Source organism: Tripterygium wilfordii, chromosome 21, assembly GCF_013401445.1.
Source record: "Tripterygium wilfordii isolate XIE 37 chromosome 21, ASM1340144v1, whole genome shotgun sequence".
In the NCBI taxonomy this organism is placed as follows: Eukaryota; Viridiplantae; Streptophyta; class Magnoliopsida; order Celastrales; family Celastraceae; genus Tripterygium; species Tripterygium wilfordii.
In genome coordinates, this window is record NC_052252.1 from 13,691,901 (window position 1) to 13,710,635 (window position 18,735).

The following is an 18,735-nucleotide window of genomic DNA, read 5'->3' on the forward strand; positions in this document are numbered from 1 at the left end:
AAATTGTAACATTACTCTTTATCAAATTGTAACGTTACTTTGTGAGTTAGTCGTTAGATTCATTAACGGATAGTTTGATTAATTTCGAATTTGAGTGACAGACTGTCACATCATTATTTCAAACCATTATATAAGGCATCTCCTTATATAAACATTGTACGATGAATAAAATGTATCATCTTAACTTCTATTTACTTTACTCATCTTCTCTTTGGTTCTAATCTTCTCACTTCTCAATTCTGTGAAAGAGACCGCAAGTTGCCTGTCATACTCATAGTAGCTTAATAGCTTTCGCTACCCAAGTGTACCAACTATAGATATTATCTTGTGAGGGGTACTCACATAATTTAAAATCCCAACCAACTTTCACTCAGTTAATTAGAAATTGGTCGTCCATGGACAACCTCGCCAGCCAAATCTTCAACTGAAGTTGATCATGACTCCAGTAATAGTGTATCTGATCATCTCACTTTCCTTCCTCATCTTCCAATTCTGCACACCATTAGACACCATAACCCCAACCAGATCCATCAAAGATGGTGACTTTATCATCTCCAGTGGACAAAGCTTCGCTCTTGGGTTCTTCAGTCCTGGTAATTCTACCCGTCGCTATGTGGGTATTTGGTATCACAAAGTTACACAGCAAACTGTAGTTTGGGTTGCAAACAGAGACAGCCCTCTCAATGATACCTCGGGAGTGCTCTCAATCAACGCTCAAGGAAATCTCGTCCTCCACCAAAACAATCAAACGGCTCCAATTTGGTCCACCAATTCCTTGGTGTCGTTGATGAACAACTCTGAAGCGAAGCTTCTGGATTATGGGAATCTTGTTTTGCTTCAGAGTGATACCCAGATTGTCTTGTGGCAAAGCTTTGATTATCCGACTGATACTTTGCTTCCATTCATGAAACTGGGATTGGATCGAAGAACCGGATTCAATCGGTTCTTATCTTCTTGGAAGTCAAAGGATGATCCGGGAACTGGATCTTGTACATCTAAAATTGACCCAACTGGGTACCCTCAGCTATTTCTGTATAAAGGTTTGGCCCGATGGTGGCGACCCGGCCCATGGACCGGCGAAAGATGGAGTGGCATTCCCGAAATGACGCGTAACTACATCTTCAACTTTAGTTTTGTGAACAATGATCACGAGGTGTCCGTCGTATACGCTGTAACTAGCCCGTCCGTCATCTCCAGAATGACAATCAACGAGTCGGGTGTGTTGAAGCGGTATACATGGAATGATCAAAACCGTCAGTGGATTAATTTCTGGTCTGACCCGAAAGAGGAGTGTGATTATTACCAGAAATGCGGGCCAAATAGTTACTGTGACCCGTATGATGCGGTCCAGTTTGCGTGCAAGTGCTTACCTGGTTTTGAACCTAGATCACCAAAAGAGTGGTACTTGAGAGACGGGTCGGGCGGGTGCGTGAGGAAGCATGGGGTGTCGACGTGTCGAAGTGGAGAAGGGTTTGTGACGGTAGCACGTGTGAGGGTGCCTGATACATCAATGGCACTTGCGGACATGAGTATGAGCACGAAAGTCTGTGAACAAGAGTGCTTGGGGAATTGCTCTTGCAATGCTTACACAAGTGCAGATGTTAGAGATGGAGGGTCTGGGTGCTTGGCATGGTATGGGGATTTGGTGGACACGAGAACCTATTCAGAAGGTGGACAGGAGCTCTACGTACGAGTGGATGCCGTGGAATTGGGTATATATCTTGCTCTCAAGTTCAATCTATAAACCCTAAATCCAGGTTTATAAATCCAATACCCAATTAGTGTTGATGTTTTCTTTGACAGAAAAATGTTAATTTCTTTGGTATGCTTAAGAAATTTTGGTTAATTATTGATGGGTGTTGCAGATATATGACATCAATGCGGAATTTGTTTTGTCTTTTCTTATTAGCTCAATATGCAAAATCCAAAGGTCCTCTGGCAAAGAAGGGAATACTAGCAGTTCTGATAGTTTCTGTCGTTGTAATGTTCTTTCTCGTGGTCTTCTTTTTGTCTTGCTTGGTGATCAAGAGAAGAAAAAGTAAGGGAGAAACAAACTTCTTATATGTCAAGTCAATTTCTTCTTGATGGCATTCCTTCAACCACGATGTTTGTTTGAACTCTACATGTTTTTATGATGGCAGGGAGAGGAAGAAAATCTCATATTAGTTTTAATGCAACATACTTGACCGATTCTACGCATGGAGGGGAGCTTGATGAAAGTATAGGAAACAGAGATTCCCCGTTCTTTAGTCTTGGTGCCATTGCTGCTGCCACAAACAATTTCTCAGCTGACAACAAGCTTGGTGAGGGTGGTTTTGGCCCTGTTTATAAGGTACATTTGTATGGAATGATGTAAATTAAATTGCTTAATTTGTTTAATATATCACTCTTTCATACGTTTTTGCACACTAAATCATTGAATCATAAATAGATCATTCATCAAGTTGTTCTAGTTAGTTGTTACTTGTTAGTGAGTACTTAAGCATGGATTATGCTTTCAGGGTCTGCTGCAGAATGGTAGTGAGATTGCGGTTAAAAGACTATCAAAATACTCTGGACAAGGAATTGAAGAGTTTAAGAATGAAGTGGCACTGATTGCAAAACTCCAACATAGGAACCTCGTCAGGTTGCTTGGTTGTTGTATCCAAGATCAAGAAAAGATGTTGATATATGAATATTTGCCAAACAAAAGCTTGGACTTTTTCATTTTCGGTAAAATGTTATTTCAGCATATGTAGCTCTTCTATTGATTCTCAAATGAAATTATAATCTGCATGCTTGATTTGATAAATTTGTTGATCCAGATGAAATCAAGAGATCCCTATTAGATTGGAGAAAACGATTCGAGATTATTTGCGGCATTGCTAGAGGGATCTTATATCTTCATCAAGACTCAAGACTAAGAATCATCCATAGAGATCTGAAGGCCAGCAATGTTCTGCTGGATGCTGAAATGAATCCCAAAATATCAGATTTCGGAATGGCTAGAACTTTTGGGGGAAATCAAATTGCAGCAAATACGAATCGCGTTGTTGGAACATAGTAAGTATGCACCACTGCAATTGCTCTGCCTTCCGTGAAACCTAGGTATTTATTGCTTTCCCTTCTGTGGTACTGCAGTGGATATATGTCACCAGAGTATGCAATGGAAGGCTTGTTTTCGACAAAATCAGATGTATATAGTTTTGGAGTTTTACTCTTAGAGATCATTACAGGTAGCAAGAACAGCAATTACTATCACGAGCCTACATCTTCAAATTTGGTTGGACGCGTAAGAAAATCGTATCCCACTCCTTCAAATAAAGACTTACCATTGATTCTTTCATATACTGTTGTGATAACATTTATTGATGCAGGTGTGGGACTTATGGAAGGAAGGCAGAGCAGTAGAGATAGTTGATCCATTATTGGAGGAGTCGAGCTATGTTCATGAAATCTTGAAATGCCTTCAAATTGGAATCTTATGTGTGCAAGAACTCCCGAACGAACGGCCAACCATGTCAACTGTAGTGTTCATGTTGGGTAATGATACAAGTCTTCCTTCTCCGAAGCGACCTGCATTCATTTTTAAGAGAAGTTACAATAGTGCAGACCCATCAACAAGTACTGAAGGAGTTAATTCTGTCAATGAGGTTACAGTTACAATGATGGAAGCTCGGTAGAGGTCTTAATCCTGGAAGACAATATAGTTTGCATAAGAAGCTGCTACACATATGTATATTGGCATCCTATTAACTGTATCTAAAACAACGATGTATATGTATTTCTTTTGGGCAAGTCAATGAAAATTGAAAGACAGATGCATGTATGTAATTGCAGAAACGGACCAACTGCCATGCACAAGAAGGAACTCTCATGAATCACGTTACTCTCTCTATTCATGATGAATTGATCAGATTATGATGATGAAAAGCAAAGAAGAGAAAAGAGAACCACCAAGTTGTTCTTTTTTTATTGGTTTTGGGCATGTCAACGACTTCCATTGTTGAGCAACTTTAAGTAATAAGCTAAGGAAACACGAGGCTGAGATCGTGGAACCAATCTAATCCGTCCGTCACTCTCTTGCCTTTCCCAAAATAAATCTAAGACGCCACTTTCTTCCACAGCTGTCATGTGATAAATATTAGAGCATACCATGGACTCCACAACAGTTTAACTGGTGCAAGACACAAGATTGAATAAGTTGTTTTTTTTTTTTTATTGAAGAAATCAATAACTCACCAAAATATTTTTTGGGGTTTATAATTAACAGATATCATAAATATATTCCTAATCAAATTTCATATTTTCCACAGCTATCATTTGATAAATAGAGGATACCATCGAGTTCAAGTTTGGTGCACACTCTGAGTGTGATATGGTGTAACGAAAGGAGTGACTTCTTTTGCAGCGGTGAAGGGTAGTTGTCGGTCATTGTTGGATATTTTTAAAATAGGAATAGTTTTTTCAAAGAGTTTTTGTTTTGAATAAAGGAAGAAACGTATAGAGAAGGTTGTGACCCATTCAAATGGACATGACTCTTTGTCATGATTAGTCATGTCTCATTCAAAAGGGTATGAGTTGTGACTCTTACGAATGGACAAGACTCATATTTACAATGGGTTGTGTCTCATTTGAAATGATGCATCATTGGCTATATATAACTCATGGTTTTGTCAACCACAGACATAACTTGATATCTCAAGCATTCTCTCTCTTTCTCTACACTTTTCTCTAAAGACATTACGAAATTTTGGTGCTCCGTACAAGCATGAAAATTCTGATTCGCATTCTTGTTCTTCCAATCTTTTAAGGTTTCACTTTCAATAGTAACGTGTCTCAAATCTTCATCTCTACTAAATCCATTTTCACCAATGTCATCACCAACTTCTCCTACAGTCATGGAGGTACTTTTAAACCTTTTCTCTGAAATTGATTTTTTTTTTTTTTTATTTTGATAGGCAACACAGCAAAAAATATATAGTTAACCAGAAACCAAGTACAAAAGGGCATCCAAGGATGGCCAAGATAAGAGCAAATGGTGATGGGGACTTTACATGTAAATAATAACAATAAATGAGTTTTTAAATTTTATGGACAGCTTCTCTGTAGAGGAGGACAAAAATGTTTTCCCTTGTAGGTGGATTAGTTTCTCGGACCTCCCTTATTGCTGAGTTACCATAAACTCTGCAGTCACCATCACAAATGTGAAATGCTTGCTGGCAACCATAAATTGCAGGCTCAATAAATTGGTAGGCAGTAGTGTGATATTGTGGCCTTAAAGCTTATGTGAATAATGTGATATTTCATTTCCTTATAACTTAATTTATAAACTAACTTATAAGTTAGTTTGTTTTGAAACAGAGTCAAACTATTATATTTGGGATGCACTGCGAACGAGTGGTCCTTTGGACACGACCATTATATTGGTGCATGACGATGTTCTGCTTTATTGGGATCCACATAAAATCCCACATGAAAAAGAAACACGGAGAGTGAATGGCTTATAAAAATATGGGTGGAACCAAAAAATTATATAATAATAAAATTCAAAAATATTTAGGGTGAGAAAAGTCGTTGCGGGGGGTCCAAGGGCAGCATCGTTTTGTTTTATTTTATTTAATAGAATAGATGATGGAACTTTCATTAAAGATGGGGAGAGATCAAAGAAAAGGAGATTTATTTAAGTAAGGCAGGGCCTCACCCGCGTAAGACTCATAAGAGGGTCTACGTCATTATTCATTCCCCATCCCGAGATGTCTAAGAAAATTGGCTTCCCTAAACTTGAAGCAAGTAGTATGGTAGAACCTTTGTAAAGTAGTAGGTATGTCAGTAGAAATGATGATAACAGAAATATTGAACAATTTTAGTAGTAGATATGCTGTTTGAATGCTGGGTAGGTGTTTGGTTGAATTTTTACTGTTAACATTTGTGTTGTGTAGCATATTAGATAAATTACATGCAGGGGTAGCATACATTTTAGTTATATACGTTGTATCCAAACATACAAATTAATTCATAAAATTAATATAATGATTTTAAATTAATTAAAGATAATAATCAATTATCAATTTAATTTAATTATTAATTAATTTATTTAATAAGCTCAGGGTTATTTATTTATTTATTTATTTGACAAGCTCAGGGTTATAATGGGAATATGACCATTTTCGAGCAGCAAAACCGAGAGACTTTTGGGAGCATTTTAGACTCTTTTGAAAATGCTACCTTTTGGGACAATTTTAGTAGCATTTTCAAAATTATGTCATTATTGTCCTCAAACTTTTGATGTTATACCCACAATATCCTTAAAAATTTCTCCCTTTTTGGACAACTTTGTCAACCTGGGCTCACAGTCAAGATCATCCGGTGCAGCACACCAGCACTCCCGCAGCTGCTCTCTTAAGGATTTTTTTTAATAAAAATCAAGATTTTTTTATTACTTTTTGATAAAAATCAAGATTTTTCTATTTTTTTTATTCGTTTTCTTGTACAATAACGACAGAGATAGCGTGTCATGTGTAGTTATTTTAATTATTTATATTTATTTTAATCATTTATGTTTATTTTATAAATTTTTGTTATTTATTTCACTATTTATTTGCATTTGTTTCAACTAAATACATAATACCCTTGCACGTAATTTATCACATAATATTACAATCATAAATGCTCCCAACAAAAGTTGAACCAAACACTATCAACCATTCAGACAGCATATCTGCCATTAAAATTGTCCAGCATTTCTGCTAGCATATCTATTATTTTCAATATGCTTTACCAAATTGGACCTTAATGGAGATAAAATAGTAAAGAGCCATGCAAATGCTCCAAATTTGGAGCATTGTAAAAAGTAGTAGAAGTGCTATTGAAATTGTCTCGACTTTCGTGTATCAAAAAAGGTGTTTGGATGATTTGGAGCATTTATACTAACAAGTAGTATAAACAAATGCTGCAAAAAAAGCTCATTCAAACGAGGCCTAAATGAAGTCCATCATAAACAAGACCTGATTATTCAAATCAAAGGCTTAAACTTATGTCTTTAAAAGTACGAAAAAAACATTAAAAATTAAAATATTATAGAATAGAAGTAAGTAAAAGTAGAAAGTTGATTTACAAATATTGTCAATGATTTTTTACATTTTCAAAGTGAATTATCAATCTTTTTCATAAGGACTCCATTATGAACTATGAATCTGTGATTGAATTTCTTTTATTGGAACCAACTCACCTAATGATGTGTCTTTCTATAATTTCGTTAAACCTTTAAATACAATTACAAGGCTAAGCCCATTTTATTTGGACCTTTTAGATTTCTTCTAACCCAATTAAACATTACGAAACATAAGAAAATAGGTGGAGTCAAAATGAATAATTTTTATGGGATCAAAATTTAATTTTAACATATTTGTATATATGAAAAAAATAATGGGGTCAACACCTCACAAGTCACAACCTTGTGTCTGGCCTCTGGGTCCGCCCTGGGTGGAACTCAACTCACAAACCTTAGTTTTGTGAGTAAATGGGTCACTACCCATTTTAATGTAAGCCCATTTTTAAAGGCCCAATAGCTTGGGTTCCCAGCATCCAAAATTCTAAGATGCTTGATGAAGGTGATTGCTTGGCGGATATATATATTGTGATTGTTCACCTTTTTTTTCCCAGGAGCTTATGGGCTGTGTGCGCACATACCTTGGCTTATGAACTAGTTCCGAATGTCATAATGTGAAAATCTTGAGTGCTTTACATTTCTGGAAGTGTCTCTTTGCCTATCTGTATATGAATGTGCTTGAATATAAAATATATATGCATAATATATATACTTTTAAACATTCGTTCTGGGCAGCCATGATTGGATGTTGATTGTGTTGGGAAGTTGGTTAGTCCCGTTGAGTAGTTATTGTCGGCACTCGGTAGGTTTATCTGCCATCAAAAGAATGCTCCATATTAGGTACTTGGTAAGTTGTTTTATGTTTTGATTCCTCTGCCAGAAGCAGCAACGAAGCTTCTTCTTTCATCCAACATGCATAATAGTGTGAGGCAGCTGGTTTTGGCGACTTTATATTGTAAAATTAGAGAGAGGCTTGTATATGGGACTGGATGATTCAATTCTAATGGAAAAAATACTCGGCCCAACAGTGACAGACACTCTTTGGGAGTTGTTTGGTCCATTAGGTGGCTGGACAACAAAGTGCATGCATACAAACCCTAAAGCATTCTTCAGTCATCAAAACTTTGTCTTCCATATCTATTGAAAGAGTTGCTTTTGAAATGTGGGGGCTACTCTTACGTAATTGTTTTGTCATGGTGGTTCCTTCCATAAGACTCCATGAAGGAGAAAAAAAGAAGTGGGTGGGTCCTAATTTTTTCCAGTTTGACCTTGATTGGATACACAGGTAACAGGTTGAAACAAAAAAGAAAAAGCTTCCATAATATAATCCTCTGAAATGCCAACACCAACCACCCCAAGAAAAGGACACTTTTGCAGGCATGATTATGGAGTAGAAGCTTCACGCTTTCTAGTTAAAAAAAAAAAACAGGAAAGTTGTGAGAAGACATGTGTATGACCTCCTTCTCCTACTCCTCCTCTTGACAAGCAATGCTCAATTAGTAATTATTAGAGTGGGTCATCTTCTAGATGCATATATGCATTAGTGGAGCAAAAGCCATTTCTCCTGTTCAATCGCAAGCAGGTTGTAGGGGTTAAAATTTACAATAAAAGAACATTTGAAAGGGGGCATTAGCAATCTGCAACATGAGTAAAGTTGACAATCAAAGACCTTAGACACGGGTGGAGTGCTAGTCAAAGGGTCTCTGACGATCAAGTCAATACTAGAGTTGGTTGCCTGGTCTGACAAAAGGGACAAGGTGAGAGCAAGTTACGTGTGTCAGAAGTAAGATCCGACACCGCGAGTTCGCAGAAAGATGCCTTGGATAAAGGTTTTTGTTGTCAAGAGTGGGATTGACTAGAGTATCGAGATTGTTTTCGAGGATGTATGAGGTAGTGTGAATATCATATCAATCTGGAAATGTTAACAGTAGAACTTAGGATTGAAGCAACAGAGGACAAATAGTTGAGGTCTTTCTAAACATGGTCTCATCTCATGATATTAAGTACACTGATTAGGAAGAGAAGCACGCTTGAAGATAAAGACACAATTGATGACAATTTCATGTTTTATTTTACTTTAGTAATTTTTACACTTTCTCCCTTAAAAAACTAGTGGTAAATGGTGGTGGAAAATTTTAATTGAGTCATTTATTCAGTAAAAATATTATTCGGTAGAATAATTTCGTGCATTACATGGGTACACTGCTAGTGTAAATAATATTGCCATTTCCTACATAAATAATCTGACATCAGAATCATTTTTTAAAAAAAAAAATTGAAACATTGTTGCAATAAAAAAAAGTGTGATTATGGGTCAAAAGTATATGTATAATACAACAAATCATTCAAATTGAATACAAAGAATAGAAAGAGCCAATTCAATTCAATATTTCAATATTCCTCTTATTCACTGTGTCACAAGGAAGCAAGGAATATAGAGAAAAAAAAAATTAAAATTGAATACAAAGAAACAATTCAATATTTAGATATTTTTCCTATTTATGGGATGATGTATGTAGGTGAGAAAATACAAGGAAACAATTTAGATTGAATTATTACCATTTTTAATTTTTGCATTCCAATTTGATCTATTAATACAATCATCATCAAAAACAACATGATTACATATTGTATCAAAAATCAAAATTGATTGATTGTGGAAATAAATTTTTTTCCATATATCAATCTAATTAGGAGATTTGATTAATTATATGTGACTTATTTACTTATACCAAGTAGGGAGAACAATATAAATAGCACCTTCTCTTTCAACATTTCCGACTCACAAACAAGTACTCTTTTGCTCCAAAACAAAGAAAACAGGGATTTGGTATAGAGAGAGAAAAACAGAGACTTCATCAATGGCAACTAAAGTGTATATTGTGTAAGCAATTCAGTCTCCTTATTCTTTCATTACCGTTTATTTTTCTGCTTGATTATGTTTTTTTTTTTTCACGTTATTTAGTTCATCAATGTTTGAATCTGCATATGGGTTCTAACATTTTCAGTTCTTCCATTGATCTCTTTCCACCCTCCATTTTTGTTGCTGGTGATTTTCTTTGTCCTTGTAAATCATACATCTTTGGTTGGCTTTATACATAATTCTCTGCAAAGAAATCTGTTCTTTTCTGTAGAAGTTACAAATTCTAGAATTTCATGATCTTTTCCCATAACAATGAACCATTTTTCCACTGTATCTTCAGGCACAATCAAAAGCCTAAAGAATGCTATTTGTTTTCTACGTGATGGTGATATAGGACTACCTGTGCAGTTTGATTTATTTACAATAAATACCATATCAAATTTTGCCATGGTTTGGTTGGAATGGAAATTTCTGCCACGTTATTTGAATTCGATGAAATTTGATTGGCTGAAGCAAAATAGCGTTATGAGCAATACTAGAGGTTGATGGATTGGAAATTTCTACCCGAGACCCTAGAGGTTTCTCTCATTTTATGGTGTCATTTTTTGGTGGATTCCAGTATTGTTCATTTTAATCAAACGTTGGTTTGATTCATTTGTTGTTTCCGCCTGCATGGAGATAGAAAAAAAAGGGGGAATTAGGTATTTTTAGCGTATTTGGTAGTAACTGAATTGATTCCTACTTTTGTTTGAAATATATAGTCTATTCAATTATTCACGTTGACTTGTGTACGTATTGTTTTTAATCATCAAAGTGTGGAAAATGTAATTTGAATGCTATAACTGAGAGAGAGTGATGGCTCCATGCTTTATATGCATTTGGTCCTGGAACTCATCATTAACGGTAAACAATTTGATGTCCACAAAGACTTTAAATTGCTTTCATTTTCATCACTTGAGAGGGAATATTGACATTATTCTTTGAAAAAACAGTAACTAATTCTTCAAATTTAAATCTCCAAAAGTATTTATGGTAATTTAAGTATGATACAGGTATTATTCCATGTATGGACATGTTGCGAAGCTTGCGGAAGAGATAAAGAAAGGAACTGCATCAGTTGAAGGAGTAGAAGCAACAATATGGCAGGTTTGTGATTGTGATTGTCTAAACTATACATTTGCTTAACAGAGACTTGTTTGATCAAACCACCTGGGATGATAGCTTAGTTGGGCCACCATGTCTTCAGGTGGGAAACTTATGTGTGCACAAGGCTAACGAGTCAAGTTTAGACTCATATCGAATGTTCAAAGAACAAACTTGTATAGTTTCATTCACGGTTACCAAAAAAAAAAGACTTGTTCGATTAAAAACATAATTTACTTGCAATTTGTGCAGGTACCAGAAACACTAACAGGGGAGGTTCTGGAGAAGATGGGAGCAGCACCAAAGGGTGATGCACCCATTATCACACCAGATGATCTTGCTGAGGCTGATGGATTGATTTTTGGTTTCCCCACTAGATTTGGTATGATGTGTGCACAATTTAAGGCATTCATGGATGCCACTGGAGGTCTGTGGAAATCACAAACACTTGCAGGCAAACCAGCAGGAATTTTCTACAGCACTGGCTCTCAAGGAGGAGGACAAGAAACCACTCCGTAAGTGATAAGTCCTCTCAAGGAGGTGGTTAGGTTATTCAGTCAAATTTGTGTTGATGTCTTGAAACATATACAATTTATGAATTATATATGCAGATTGACGGCTATTACTCAGCTTGTCCACCACGGGATGGTTTTCGTGCCGGTGGGTTATACATTTGGGGCAGGCATGTTTGAGATGGAGAAGGTGAAGGGTGGTAGCCCTTACGGTGCAGGAACGTATGCCGGAGACGGGACGAGGCAGCCCTCGGCGCTGGAGCTTGAGCTAGCTTTCCACCAGGGGAAGTACTTTGCTGGCATTGCAAAAAAACTCAAGGGAACTGCTTGATTTTCTTTGACCTGTATAAGAAACTCCATTTTAGTTCTTAATATTTCAAAAATGACAATTATGCCAGTTATTTGCTCCAATAAAGAATAGAGTGTGCCTTTTCTGGATTCTATTTCTTCAATCACAGAAGAATTGTCCATCAATCAATCTTGAGTTTCTTCAATTCTCTAAGGGACATTTTTATTAATGTACCTGTTAAAGGGCTATTTTGTCCACCTACAGAGATGGATCGGCCCATTGTTCTTTCAACAATATGGGCTAAATATCCATCGGGGGCCCTGAATTTGACTATAGCTCAATTTTAGGTTAAAAATAATTTTTCATCCCTAAATCATACATCTCGTTTTGTTTTTGTTTTTGGACCATCGAATATCTTCAAGATCAGAACTAATAATAATGAAGCCTAATACAGGCCCAGATACTTATGACGTATGAGACCCGAATCTCAGGCTTCCCCAAATATAGGCCCAAATCAAAGTTACGGTGTTTTACATACTGTCCTAATAAAACTGGTTAATATATAGTAGTTAATATACAGCATAAATAAATTAATTGCTCCATCTCTTTCTACGAAGAATTTTGTGAGAAGGTAGCTCCATCACCATCATACAGTCGTGAATGGGAAGGAATCTATTACGTACAAGGTTTTCAGACATTTTTGGAGGACAAATCATAAGGTTTGGTTCTTAAATAGGTTACAATATTATATTCAAAACACACACAAAAGGGAAAAAAAAAAAAAAAAAAAAACGCAAACAACTCTTTTGAAGATTATGAGGGGGGAAAAAGAAAAACTTGAGATGGAAGACGAATATATGATGATTTCTTGATTAGCCAAAACAAGTAAAAAGAGAGTCTTGGTATAGCAACTGTTGCAAAGATTAGAGAGAAATTGGTTGTTGTGGAGGTTCTTGACACCGGTGTGGTGTCGGTCAATGAACCTCCAACGGTTAGTGAAAGTGAAATTTAATAGTGAGAGGGATCCAAGTAAAATACCTCTCAAATGGGATCTCAAAACGAAACGGTCCTTTTTATTTATAGGAGCTCAGATGGTTCTCATGATGATACGAGCTATGTCAGAGGCACCTGGGATGTTGCAAGCCGTGTTAGAAGAAAGCCCAATATTGTGGCTGGATGTTAGGGATAAGATGGGTGAGCAACTCAAGGTCAGCTCTTGTCCCCTCAACCAGTTATGAGATGATAGCTCGAGGTGGTGGATTTTGACGCCGGGCCAAGCCTTTGTAGCTATTTTACATTTGGGCTATGAAGAGTCACTGGGTTAGATTGGGCATTGGGCCACGGTTCCTTGCTGTTGAGACCATGGGTCAGCTTGCCTAGGTCGTGGTCATGTTAGACTGACTATTAGTATTAGGTAGTGGAGCTATTAATATATTGTTTAGGTCACGGGCCCATTTAATCCAGAGCTATTTAGGTCTTGAGCCTGTTAAACTTGTGCTTGTCTGAGCCATGGGCCCTCTGGGCTGGTGATTTTTTACCGAATCATGGACCGTCTAGATTGATTCTGGGCATGATACCGATTTTGACCCCTACAGCGACTAGACACATATTTGCTTTGCGTTATTAATTTAGACCACAACAATGATGCCCTATAAGCTTTTTCTTCTTTTGTTATTCATCTACATGTCATCTTTATGTTAAGTAACGTAGATTAAAAAGAATTGAATTCTATCAAGAGTGGTACCAATCCCGGTGCTTGAAGGTCTATACCCACATCAATCGATGATCAATATTTCAATCTCAAAAGATGATAAAGCAAAAGAGAGCCAAAGAACACCAATCAAACAAGATATTAAAATTATTAAAGTACTTTTTTTTCCATGATTAGTCACATTTCACTTGGAATCTTCAATATTAGGTTACTTTGCATATTAGCATACTTGAATATCAATCTCTTGATATGTATCAATTGGTTCGCATATTTTTTTAGTAGCTTATGCTTTGCAGCCTTAACTATCGTACAATTCGTATCTAGGTGTATATATATATATGTATATGTATATGTGTATATATATATAGGGAGTGTTTGATAGCGACGTCTACGAGTATTAGCATAAAAATTAGATTGTTCAAGGATTCTCTAACGTCAATGCAAATTCTTAATTAGATGATGCGAAAGAATGTAAGAAGATATAGTGAGATGCAAAGTAAATCTTATGCTAACTTTTATGTATAGGACTATATCTTTTTTGAATAATTGAGTTTTAGATTCTTCTTCTTTCTTAAATTCTTTTTTTTTTTCAATACTAGTAGTGCATACAATAATGAGCATATCCTCCTTTAATTCGACTTAAACTGAAAAAATTATTAATATATAGTCCCATGAAATCTATTATTTCTCAAATTGTAGTCCAAACATGGTGAAATCTATAAGATAATTTAGGATCTAATGCAACTATGTGTATTGGTCATATTAGTTATAGCCACAAAATTATACTAATTAATTAATTAATCCGTCCTGATTTAAGGAGGCAATTCTTCAAATTAGTGGAGAAATAGATTAAAACATAGGCATGCATCAAGAACATCCCTCTCCTTTACGTGAGACAAAATTATTGAGTCGGCTTCTCCACCATCTGATAATCTATATCTATACATGCTTTGCACCCATAATGTATCAATATCATATGTCTCGAAGCATGCACACACAACAATTTCATGCACGCACACTCATGCAGCATCTCTCTCTCTCTCTATCTCTATCAAAGAAATGATGAAAAACCCTAAAAGCAGAAACGGTGGGCCTTGCCCTTCTGACTTCCACTAAAACATTCCAAACAAAGATAAACAAATATGAAAAAAAGTGAATCAAATTAGCTCCACTCACTTCTATTTAGTGACCTTGAATAACAAAAATAATTTAATAATGCATAAAAATAAATAATTTCCTCAACTTTTGTTATTTTTTATCTTTAATAAAAAAAAATTCATTACAAAAAGGAGATGGTGCCAGCATCCCTTAATTTAGTGTAGAAAACACATACAAATGGAGAGAATTAAGTAACAGGAACAAAAGGCCCCTTTTTTTTTCCCAATCTGCTAAATTCAGCTCCTAATTAACAACAACAAATACAAGTCCTATATTGTTCAATTATTTCGCTGAATTTAGCACTTGTTCCTGTGCCTAACCCAGTAACCCTAACCCACCTTAAATTTAAAACTATAAATAATAACAAAAAAAATTAATTAGGTTATTACAAAGAGCTATTCCTAGCTAATCATTTTGCTTTGTAGCTGGTCCAACCAGCTCACTCTTTTTTCATTTGTTTGCTTTATTACCCTTTCTTTTTGTGCAGCAATGTCCACCTTGTATGTTATCAAAACAAGATTTCTGGGTTTTCGATATCTGTAACAATATATATATATATATAGTTTCCATTGGGTAGAGTTGTAACTTTGTCTTGTCTCTACCTGAAAGTTCCACCAAACGTTGGTGTCCAAAAATCAGCACTAGTTTCATTGGAGACTGGGAATGTGCTTGAAATCGGTACCAAACAAAGTCCTCGACTCTTTAGGTCTTGCTTTACCCCCTCTGATGAGTTCAATTTATCAAAAGACTGCATCGTAAAATTAAACTAATTAATTCACTTGAGGTCACAAAAGATAACACTTTATTATTCTAATTATTTATGGTTTTGGTTACTTAATTAGCTAGCTAGTACGTACCTGTTGTACTTGCTGAATGGGATGGCCATTTTTCATATAAGGAGTACTTAAAACCTGAAATATTTCCATTAAAACACAATTTATTCTTCCTTAATTTTAATCAGACCCTGCTAGGGTTTATAGCTAGAAATTAATAAAAATTAAGATAGAAATGTGAATATATAGATGCATACATTGACTTGATCGTGAAGGAACTTGATGTAGTCAATAGCTTCGTGGAGAACCGATGCCGTATCTGTCTGTAACAAGAAGAAACAATAATCCATTGATTTCGATTACTTCACAGAGCATTAGTCCACACTGTTTATTTTTTGGTTGAGATTTGTTTGTTGTATTGTAGTAATTTTTGTAGAATTGACATTGAGAAAAATACAAAAAATAAAAACTCACCTTTCCGAAAGGTGAAACCAATTGCTGAAGCGCAGTTATTCGGTCCCCTAGCTTCTCTTTTCGCACCTGATAATCAAAGGACATCCATTTCTATTTACGAACAAAATACAAAACAAAAAAAAAAAAGATTCAAGAGAGCATATGGTAATTCAGTACCTTAAAAGTTGGTAATGGAGATGGTGTCTCCATTCGAGGTCTCTTGAATGCAGGTTCATTGCTGCTTCCTTTATTAACCTAATTAATTGTTACAAAAACACAATGATAGATGTTAATTTAATCCCCAAAACCCTGTCAATATATCCCATAGTACTGGCTTCATGAATTAGTTAATCACTACCCAATATGAATTATATACATTTACCGTCGTTGCGAGGGTAGAACAATCGGGTTTCTTCTCAAATGTTGATGGTCCAAGAAATTGTGCTTGTTGAGTTGAATGAAAGAATCTAGCAGCTTTTTCGTCATTTAAAGCAGTCCCAGACGAGGAAACCAAAAAGGGCTTGTTGTTGGTGAAGTGTAAGCTTGTGGGTTGTAACTGCTTCGGCAATGAGGGTTTCAAGTAATTATTCGGAGACAATTGAGGCCAAGAAGCTGGCATTAATTGATCATTCAAATCAGTCCCATAATTGCTGGGATAATTGTTGAATAAAGATTGATGTGCTGATTGAGGATCATCTGCCGGTTCAAACAACAAACTTTGTATCACTGTTGAATTGTAGCCATAAGAAGCAGTGGCTGACACTGGAAACCCAGCAGACAAGCTTTCACAAGAAGTTGTACAATTGCTCCGAGTGTTTATAGAATTCTGTCTTTGTTGGTCTAAACAGAATTCTTGATTCATTGCCGTGAAGTTGTTAAGTACGGAAGAGTCTTCTCCAGTACTACTGCAAAATTAAACCCAATCTTTTCGTTGACTACTTAATTTACTTGATGAAACAAAAGCGATGAAATAAAGTTAAAACTCATAATTCGATTAACTGAGTCTTGTGCACGAGAGTTATTTATAATAATTTTAAAAAAAAAACTTACAGTAAAGCTCGATTCCAATCCGAGGACGATTGGAGCCCGAAACCCAGCACTTGCAAGGTTGAATCAATCAAAACTGTACTGTTGCTGCTGCCACCGCTGTGATCTGAATCCGTCTGTTGTTGTTGTTGAGGTTTCTGAGATGTTTGAAAGCTATCGGCCAAGGCCGAATTATTAGAGTCTTGATCATGACAAGACCTTGTAGTTTTCATATCCACCAAATCCAAACCCCAACCCATGTCATGACTAGTAATGGCTGAGCCTCCGGCGAGCACGCTTCTCGATGAATCCATATTCCACCATCCTCCGCCGCAAACACCCGCATGAAATTCCTCCGCCATGACTAAAAAAAAAAAAGATATCAGAACTACTTGTGTGAGTCTTGGAGTTTACTTTTACGTGTATCTATACAACACATGAAAGGATATGTGGGTGTGTGGAAATGTTGTTTATATAGATTTATTTGAAACCGTTGAGGGGGGCATGGAAATTACCAGAATTAAGTTAAGTTGACATTTCAAGGGCTGACGTGGAAAAATGAGAGAAGACTTTTTTTTGAATCGAATTTTGGTAAATATAATTTTCTTTTTAAATAATTATTATTTTAAAATTCTCCGTTTAATTTGTTTTGTCCTATACTTTTTAGTCCTGATAATTTTGTTTATTTTTATTAGCAAAATCAATAAATAAGGGTTGTTCCTTGTGAATAAAGTGATGTGGTATCATGATCAAGAACGATGATGGGAATTCCACGTCACAAATTTCGACCAATAATGGGAGTTTGCTTTTTTGTAAAATCGAACGGTTGATACTGTGTGTTGATTATTATAACGAAAAGGCCAAGATAAACCTGAAAATAAGGACCATTTGATTTTTATTTTTTTGATGGTCCCTGGTATATGATTGTAGAGACAAGTAGGTTACGTTTCGATATTCTATTTCATATAATAAGGTTCATCAGCTGCGGCATTTGGCGCGTGTCATCACATTTTCTTTAGAGTGATTAATTTAATCCAAAAATATTGGGGCTTATTTTTTAATACAATAATTAATTCGATTAATTGAATTTTGCATATCGAGTCATCCAAACCCTGTTAATTAATGATGATTTGAAAGCTAATTAATTGAGTTAGGGTCAAATAATGGTCCATGTTAAGCTAATTAATAGTCAACAAGGCCAAATTCATGACCAAACCAACAAACGAGTAAAACTTTACTCTAACATATAACGTAATATTCTCACATTAAATTAATGTAAGTCAATCGGGTGATTTATAAGTAATGATTCATTCTTTCTCGCACAATAAATACTTTTTTTGAGCTTAAATATCTTGCGTGAGGACTTAGAAAAACAAAGATGTGTACATTTAGACCGAAATAGAATAATATTAGTTTGTAGTATTTGTAGTGGATTTTTTTATAAGAAAATATTATGACATGAAAAAAAAAAAAACCAAGAAATTAAAAAGAGATTTTGGTAGGGTCAAGTGAGGGACCTACATGGCATTCTCTATCCCATCAAAATGGAATATTAACTATTTAACTTACACGAGTCCATTTGTAGAAAGAATTGATTTTTTTATATCCTAAATTCCTAATCCATACTATAGTTAGTATTATTCCCAAACATATTTTAATATTTTTCCTGCTTTTCTATATTCTTATTTGACAGCTTAAATTTTCCACGCCAGAATTT

At 35.6% G+C, this 18,735-nt stretch overlaps 3 protein-coding genes across 5 annotated transcripts; 2 read left to right on the forward strand and 1 right to left on the reverse strand.

Moving 5' to 3' along the window:
- The first annotated feature begins 257 nt into the window (after positions 1-257).
- Positions 258-3,813, forward strand: LOC119990103 (G-type lectin S-receptor-like serine/threonine-protein kinase At1g11410). 2 transcript variants are annotated; one of them, XM_038835940.1, is made up of 7 exons: positions 261-1,712; positions 1,910-2,038; positions 2,142-2,332; positions 2,502-2,712; positions 2,805-3,042; positions 3,121-3,271; positions 3,357-3,813. In XM_038835940.1, the coding sequence occupies exons 1-7, from the start codon at positions 437-439 to the stop codon at positions 3,660-3,662; spliced, it is 2,502 nt and encodes an 833-aa protein (XP_038691868.1). In that variant the 5' UTR covers positions 261-436; the 3' UTR covers positions 3,663-3,813. The 2 variants fall into 2 exon arrangements, with proteins under 2 accessions (XP_038691869.1, XP_038691868.1); XM_038835941.1 differs by lacking the exon at positions 1,910-2,038 and having other exon boundaries at positions 258-1,712; positions 3,357-3,662.
- Positions 3,814-9,951: 6,138 nt separating this feature from the next.
- LOC119990112 (probable NAD(P)H dehydrogenase (quinone) FQR1-like 1) lies at positions 9,952-12,060 on the forward strand. Its single transcript, XM_038835953.1, has 4 exons — positions 9,952-9,974; positions 11,006-11,099; positions 11,349-11,611; positions 11,708-12,060. Exons 1-4 carry the CDS (start codon positions 9,952-9,954, stop codon positions 11,937-11,939), a joined length of 612 nt encoding a protein of 203 aa, XP_038691881.1. The 3' UTR covers positions 11,940-12,060.
- A 2,827-nt stretch (positions 12,061-14,887) lies between these two features.
- LOC119990107 (transcription factor bHLH112-like) lies at positions 14,888-17,443 on the reverse strand. 2 transcript variants are annotated; one of them, XM_038835945.1, is made up of 7 exons: positions 17,043-17,443; positions 16,375-16,897; positions 16,170-16,247; positions 16,014-16,079; positions 15,797-15,862; positions 15,624-15,677; positions 14,888-15,514 (listed from the first exon to the last, which is right to left on the reverse strand). In XM_038835945.1, exons 1-7 carry the CDS (start codon positions 17,378-17,380, stop codon positions 15,365-15,367), a joined length of 1,275 nt encoding a protein of 424 aa, XP_038691873.1. In that variant the 5' UTR covers positions 17,381-17,443; the 3' UTR covers positions 14,888-15,364. The 2 variants fall into 2 exon arrangements, with proteins under 2 accessions (XP_038691873.1, XP_038691872.1); XM_038835944.1 differs by having other exon boundaries at positions 16,369-16,897.
- Positions 17,444-18,735: the final 1,292 nt, after the last annotated feature.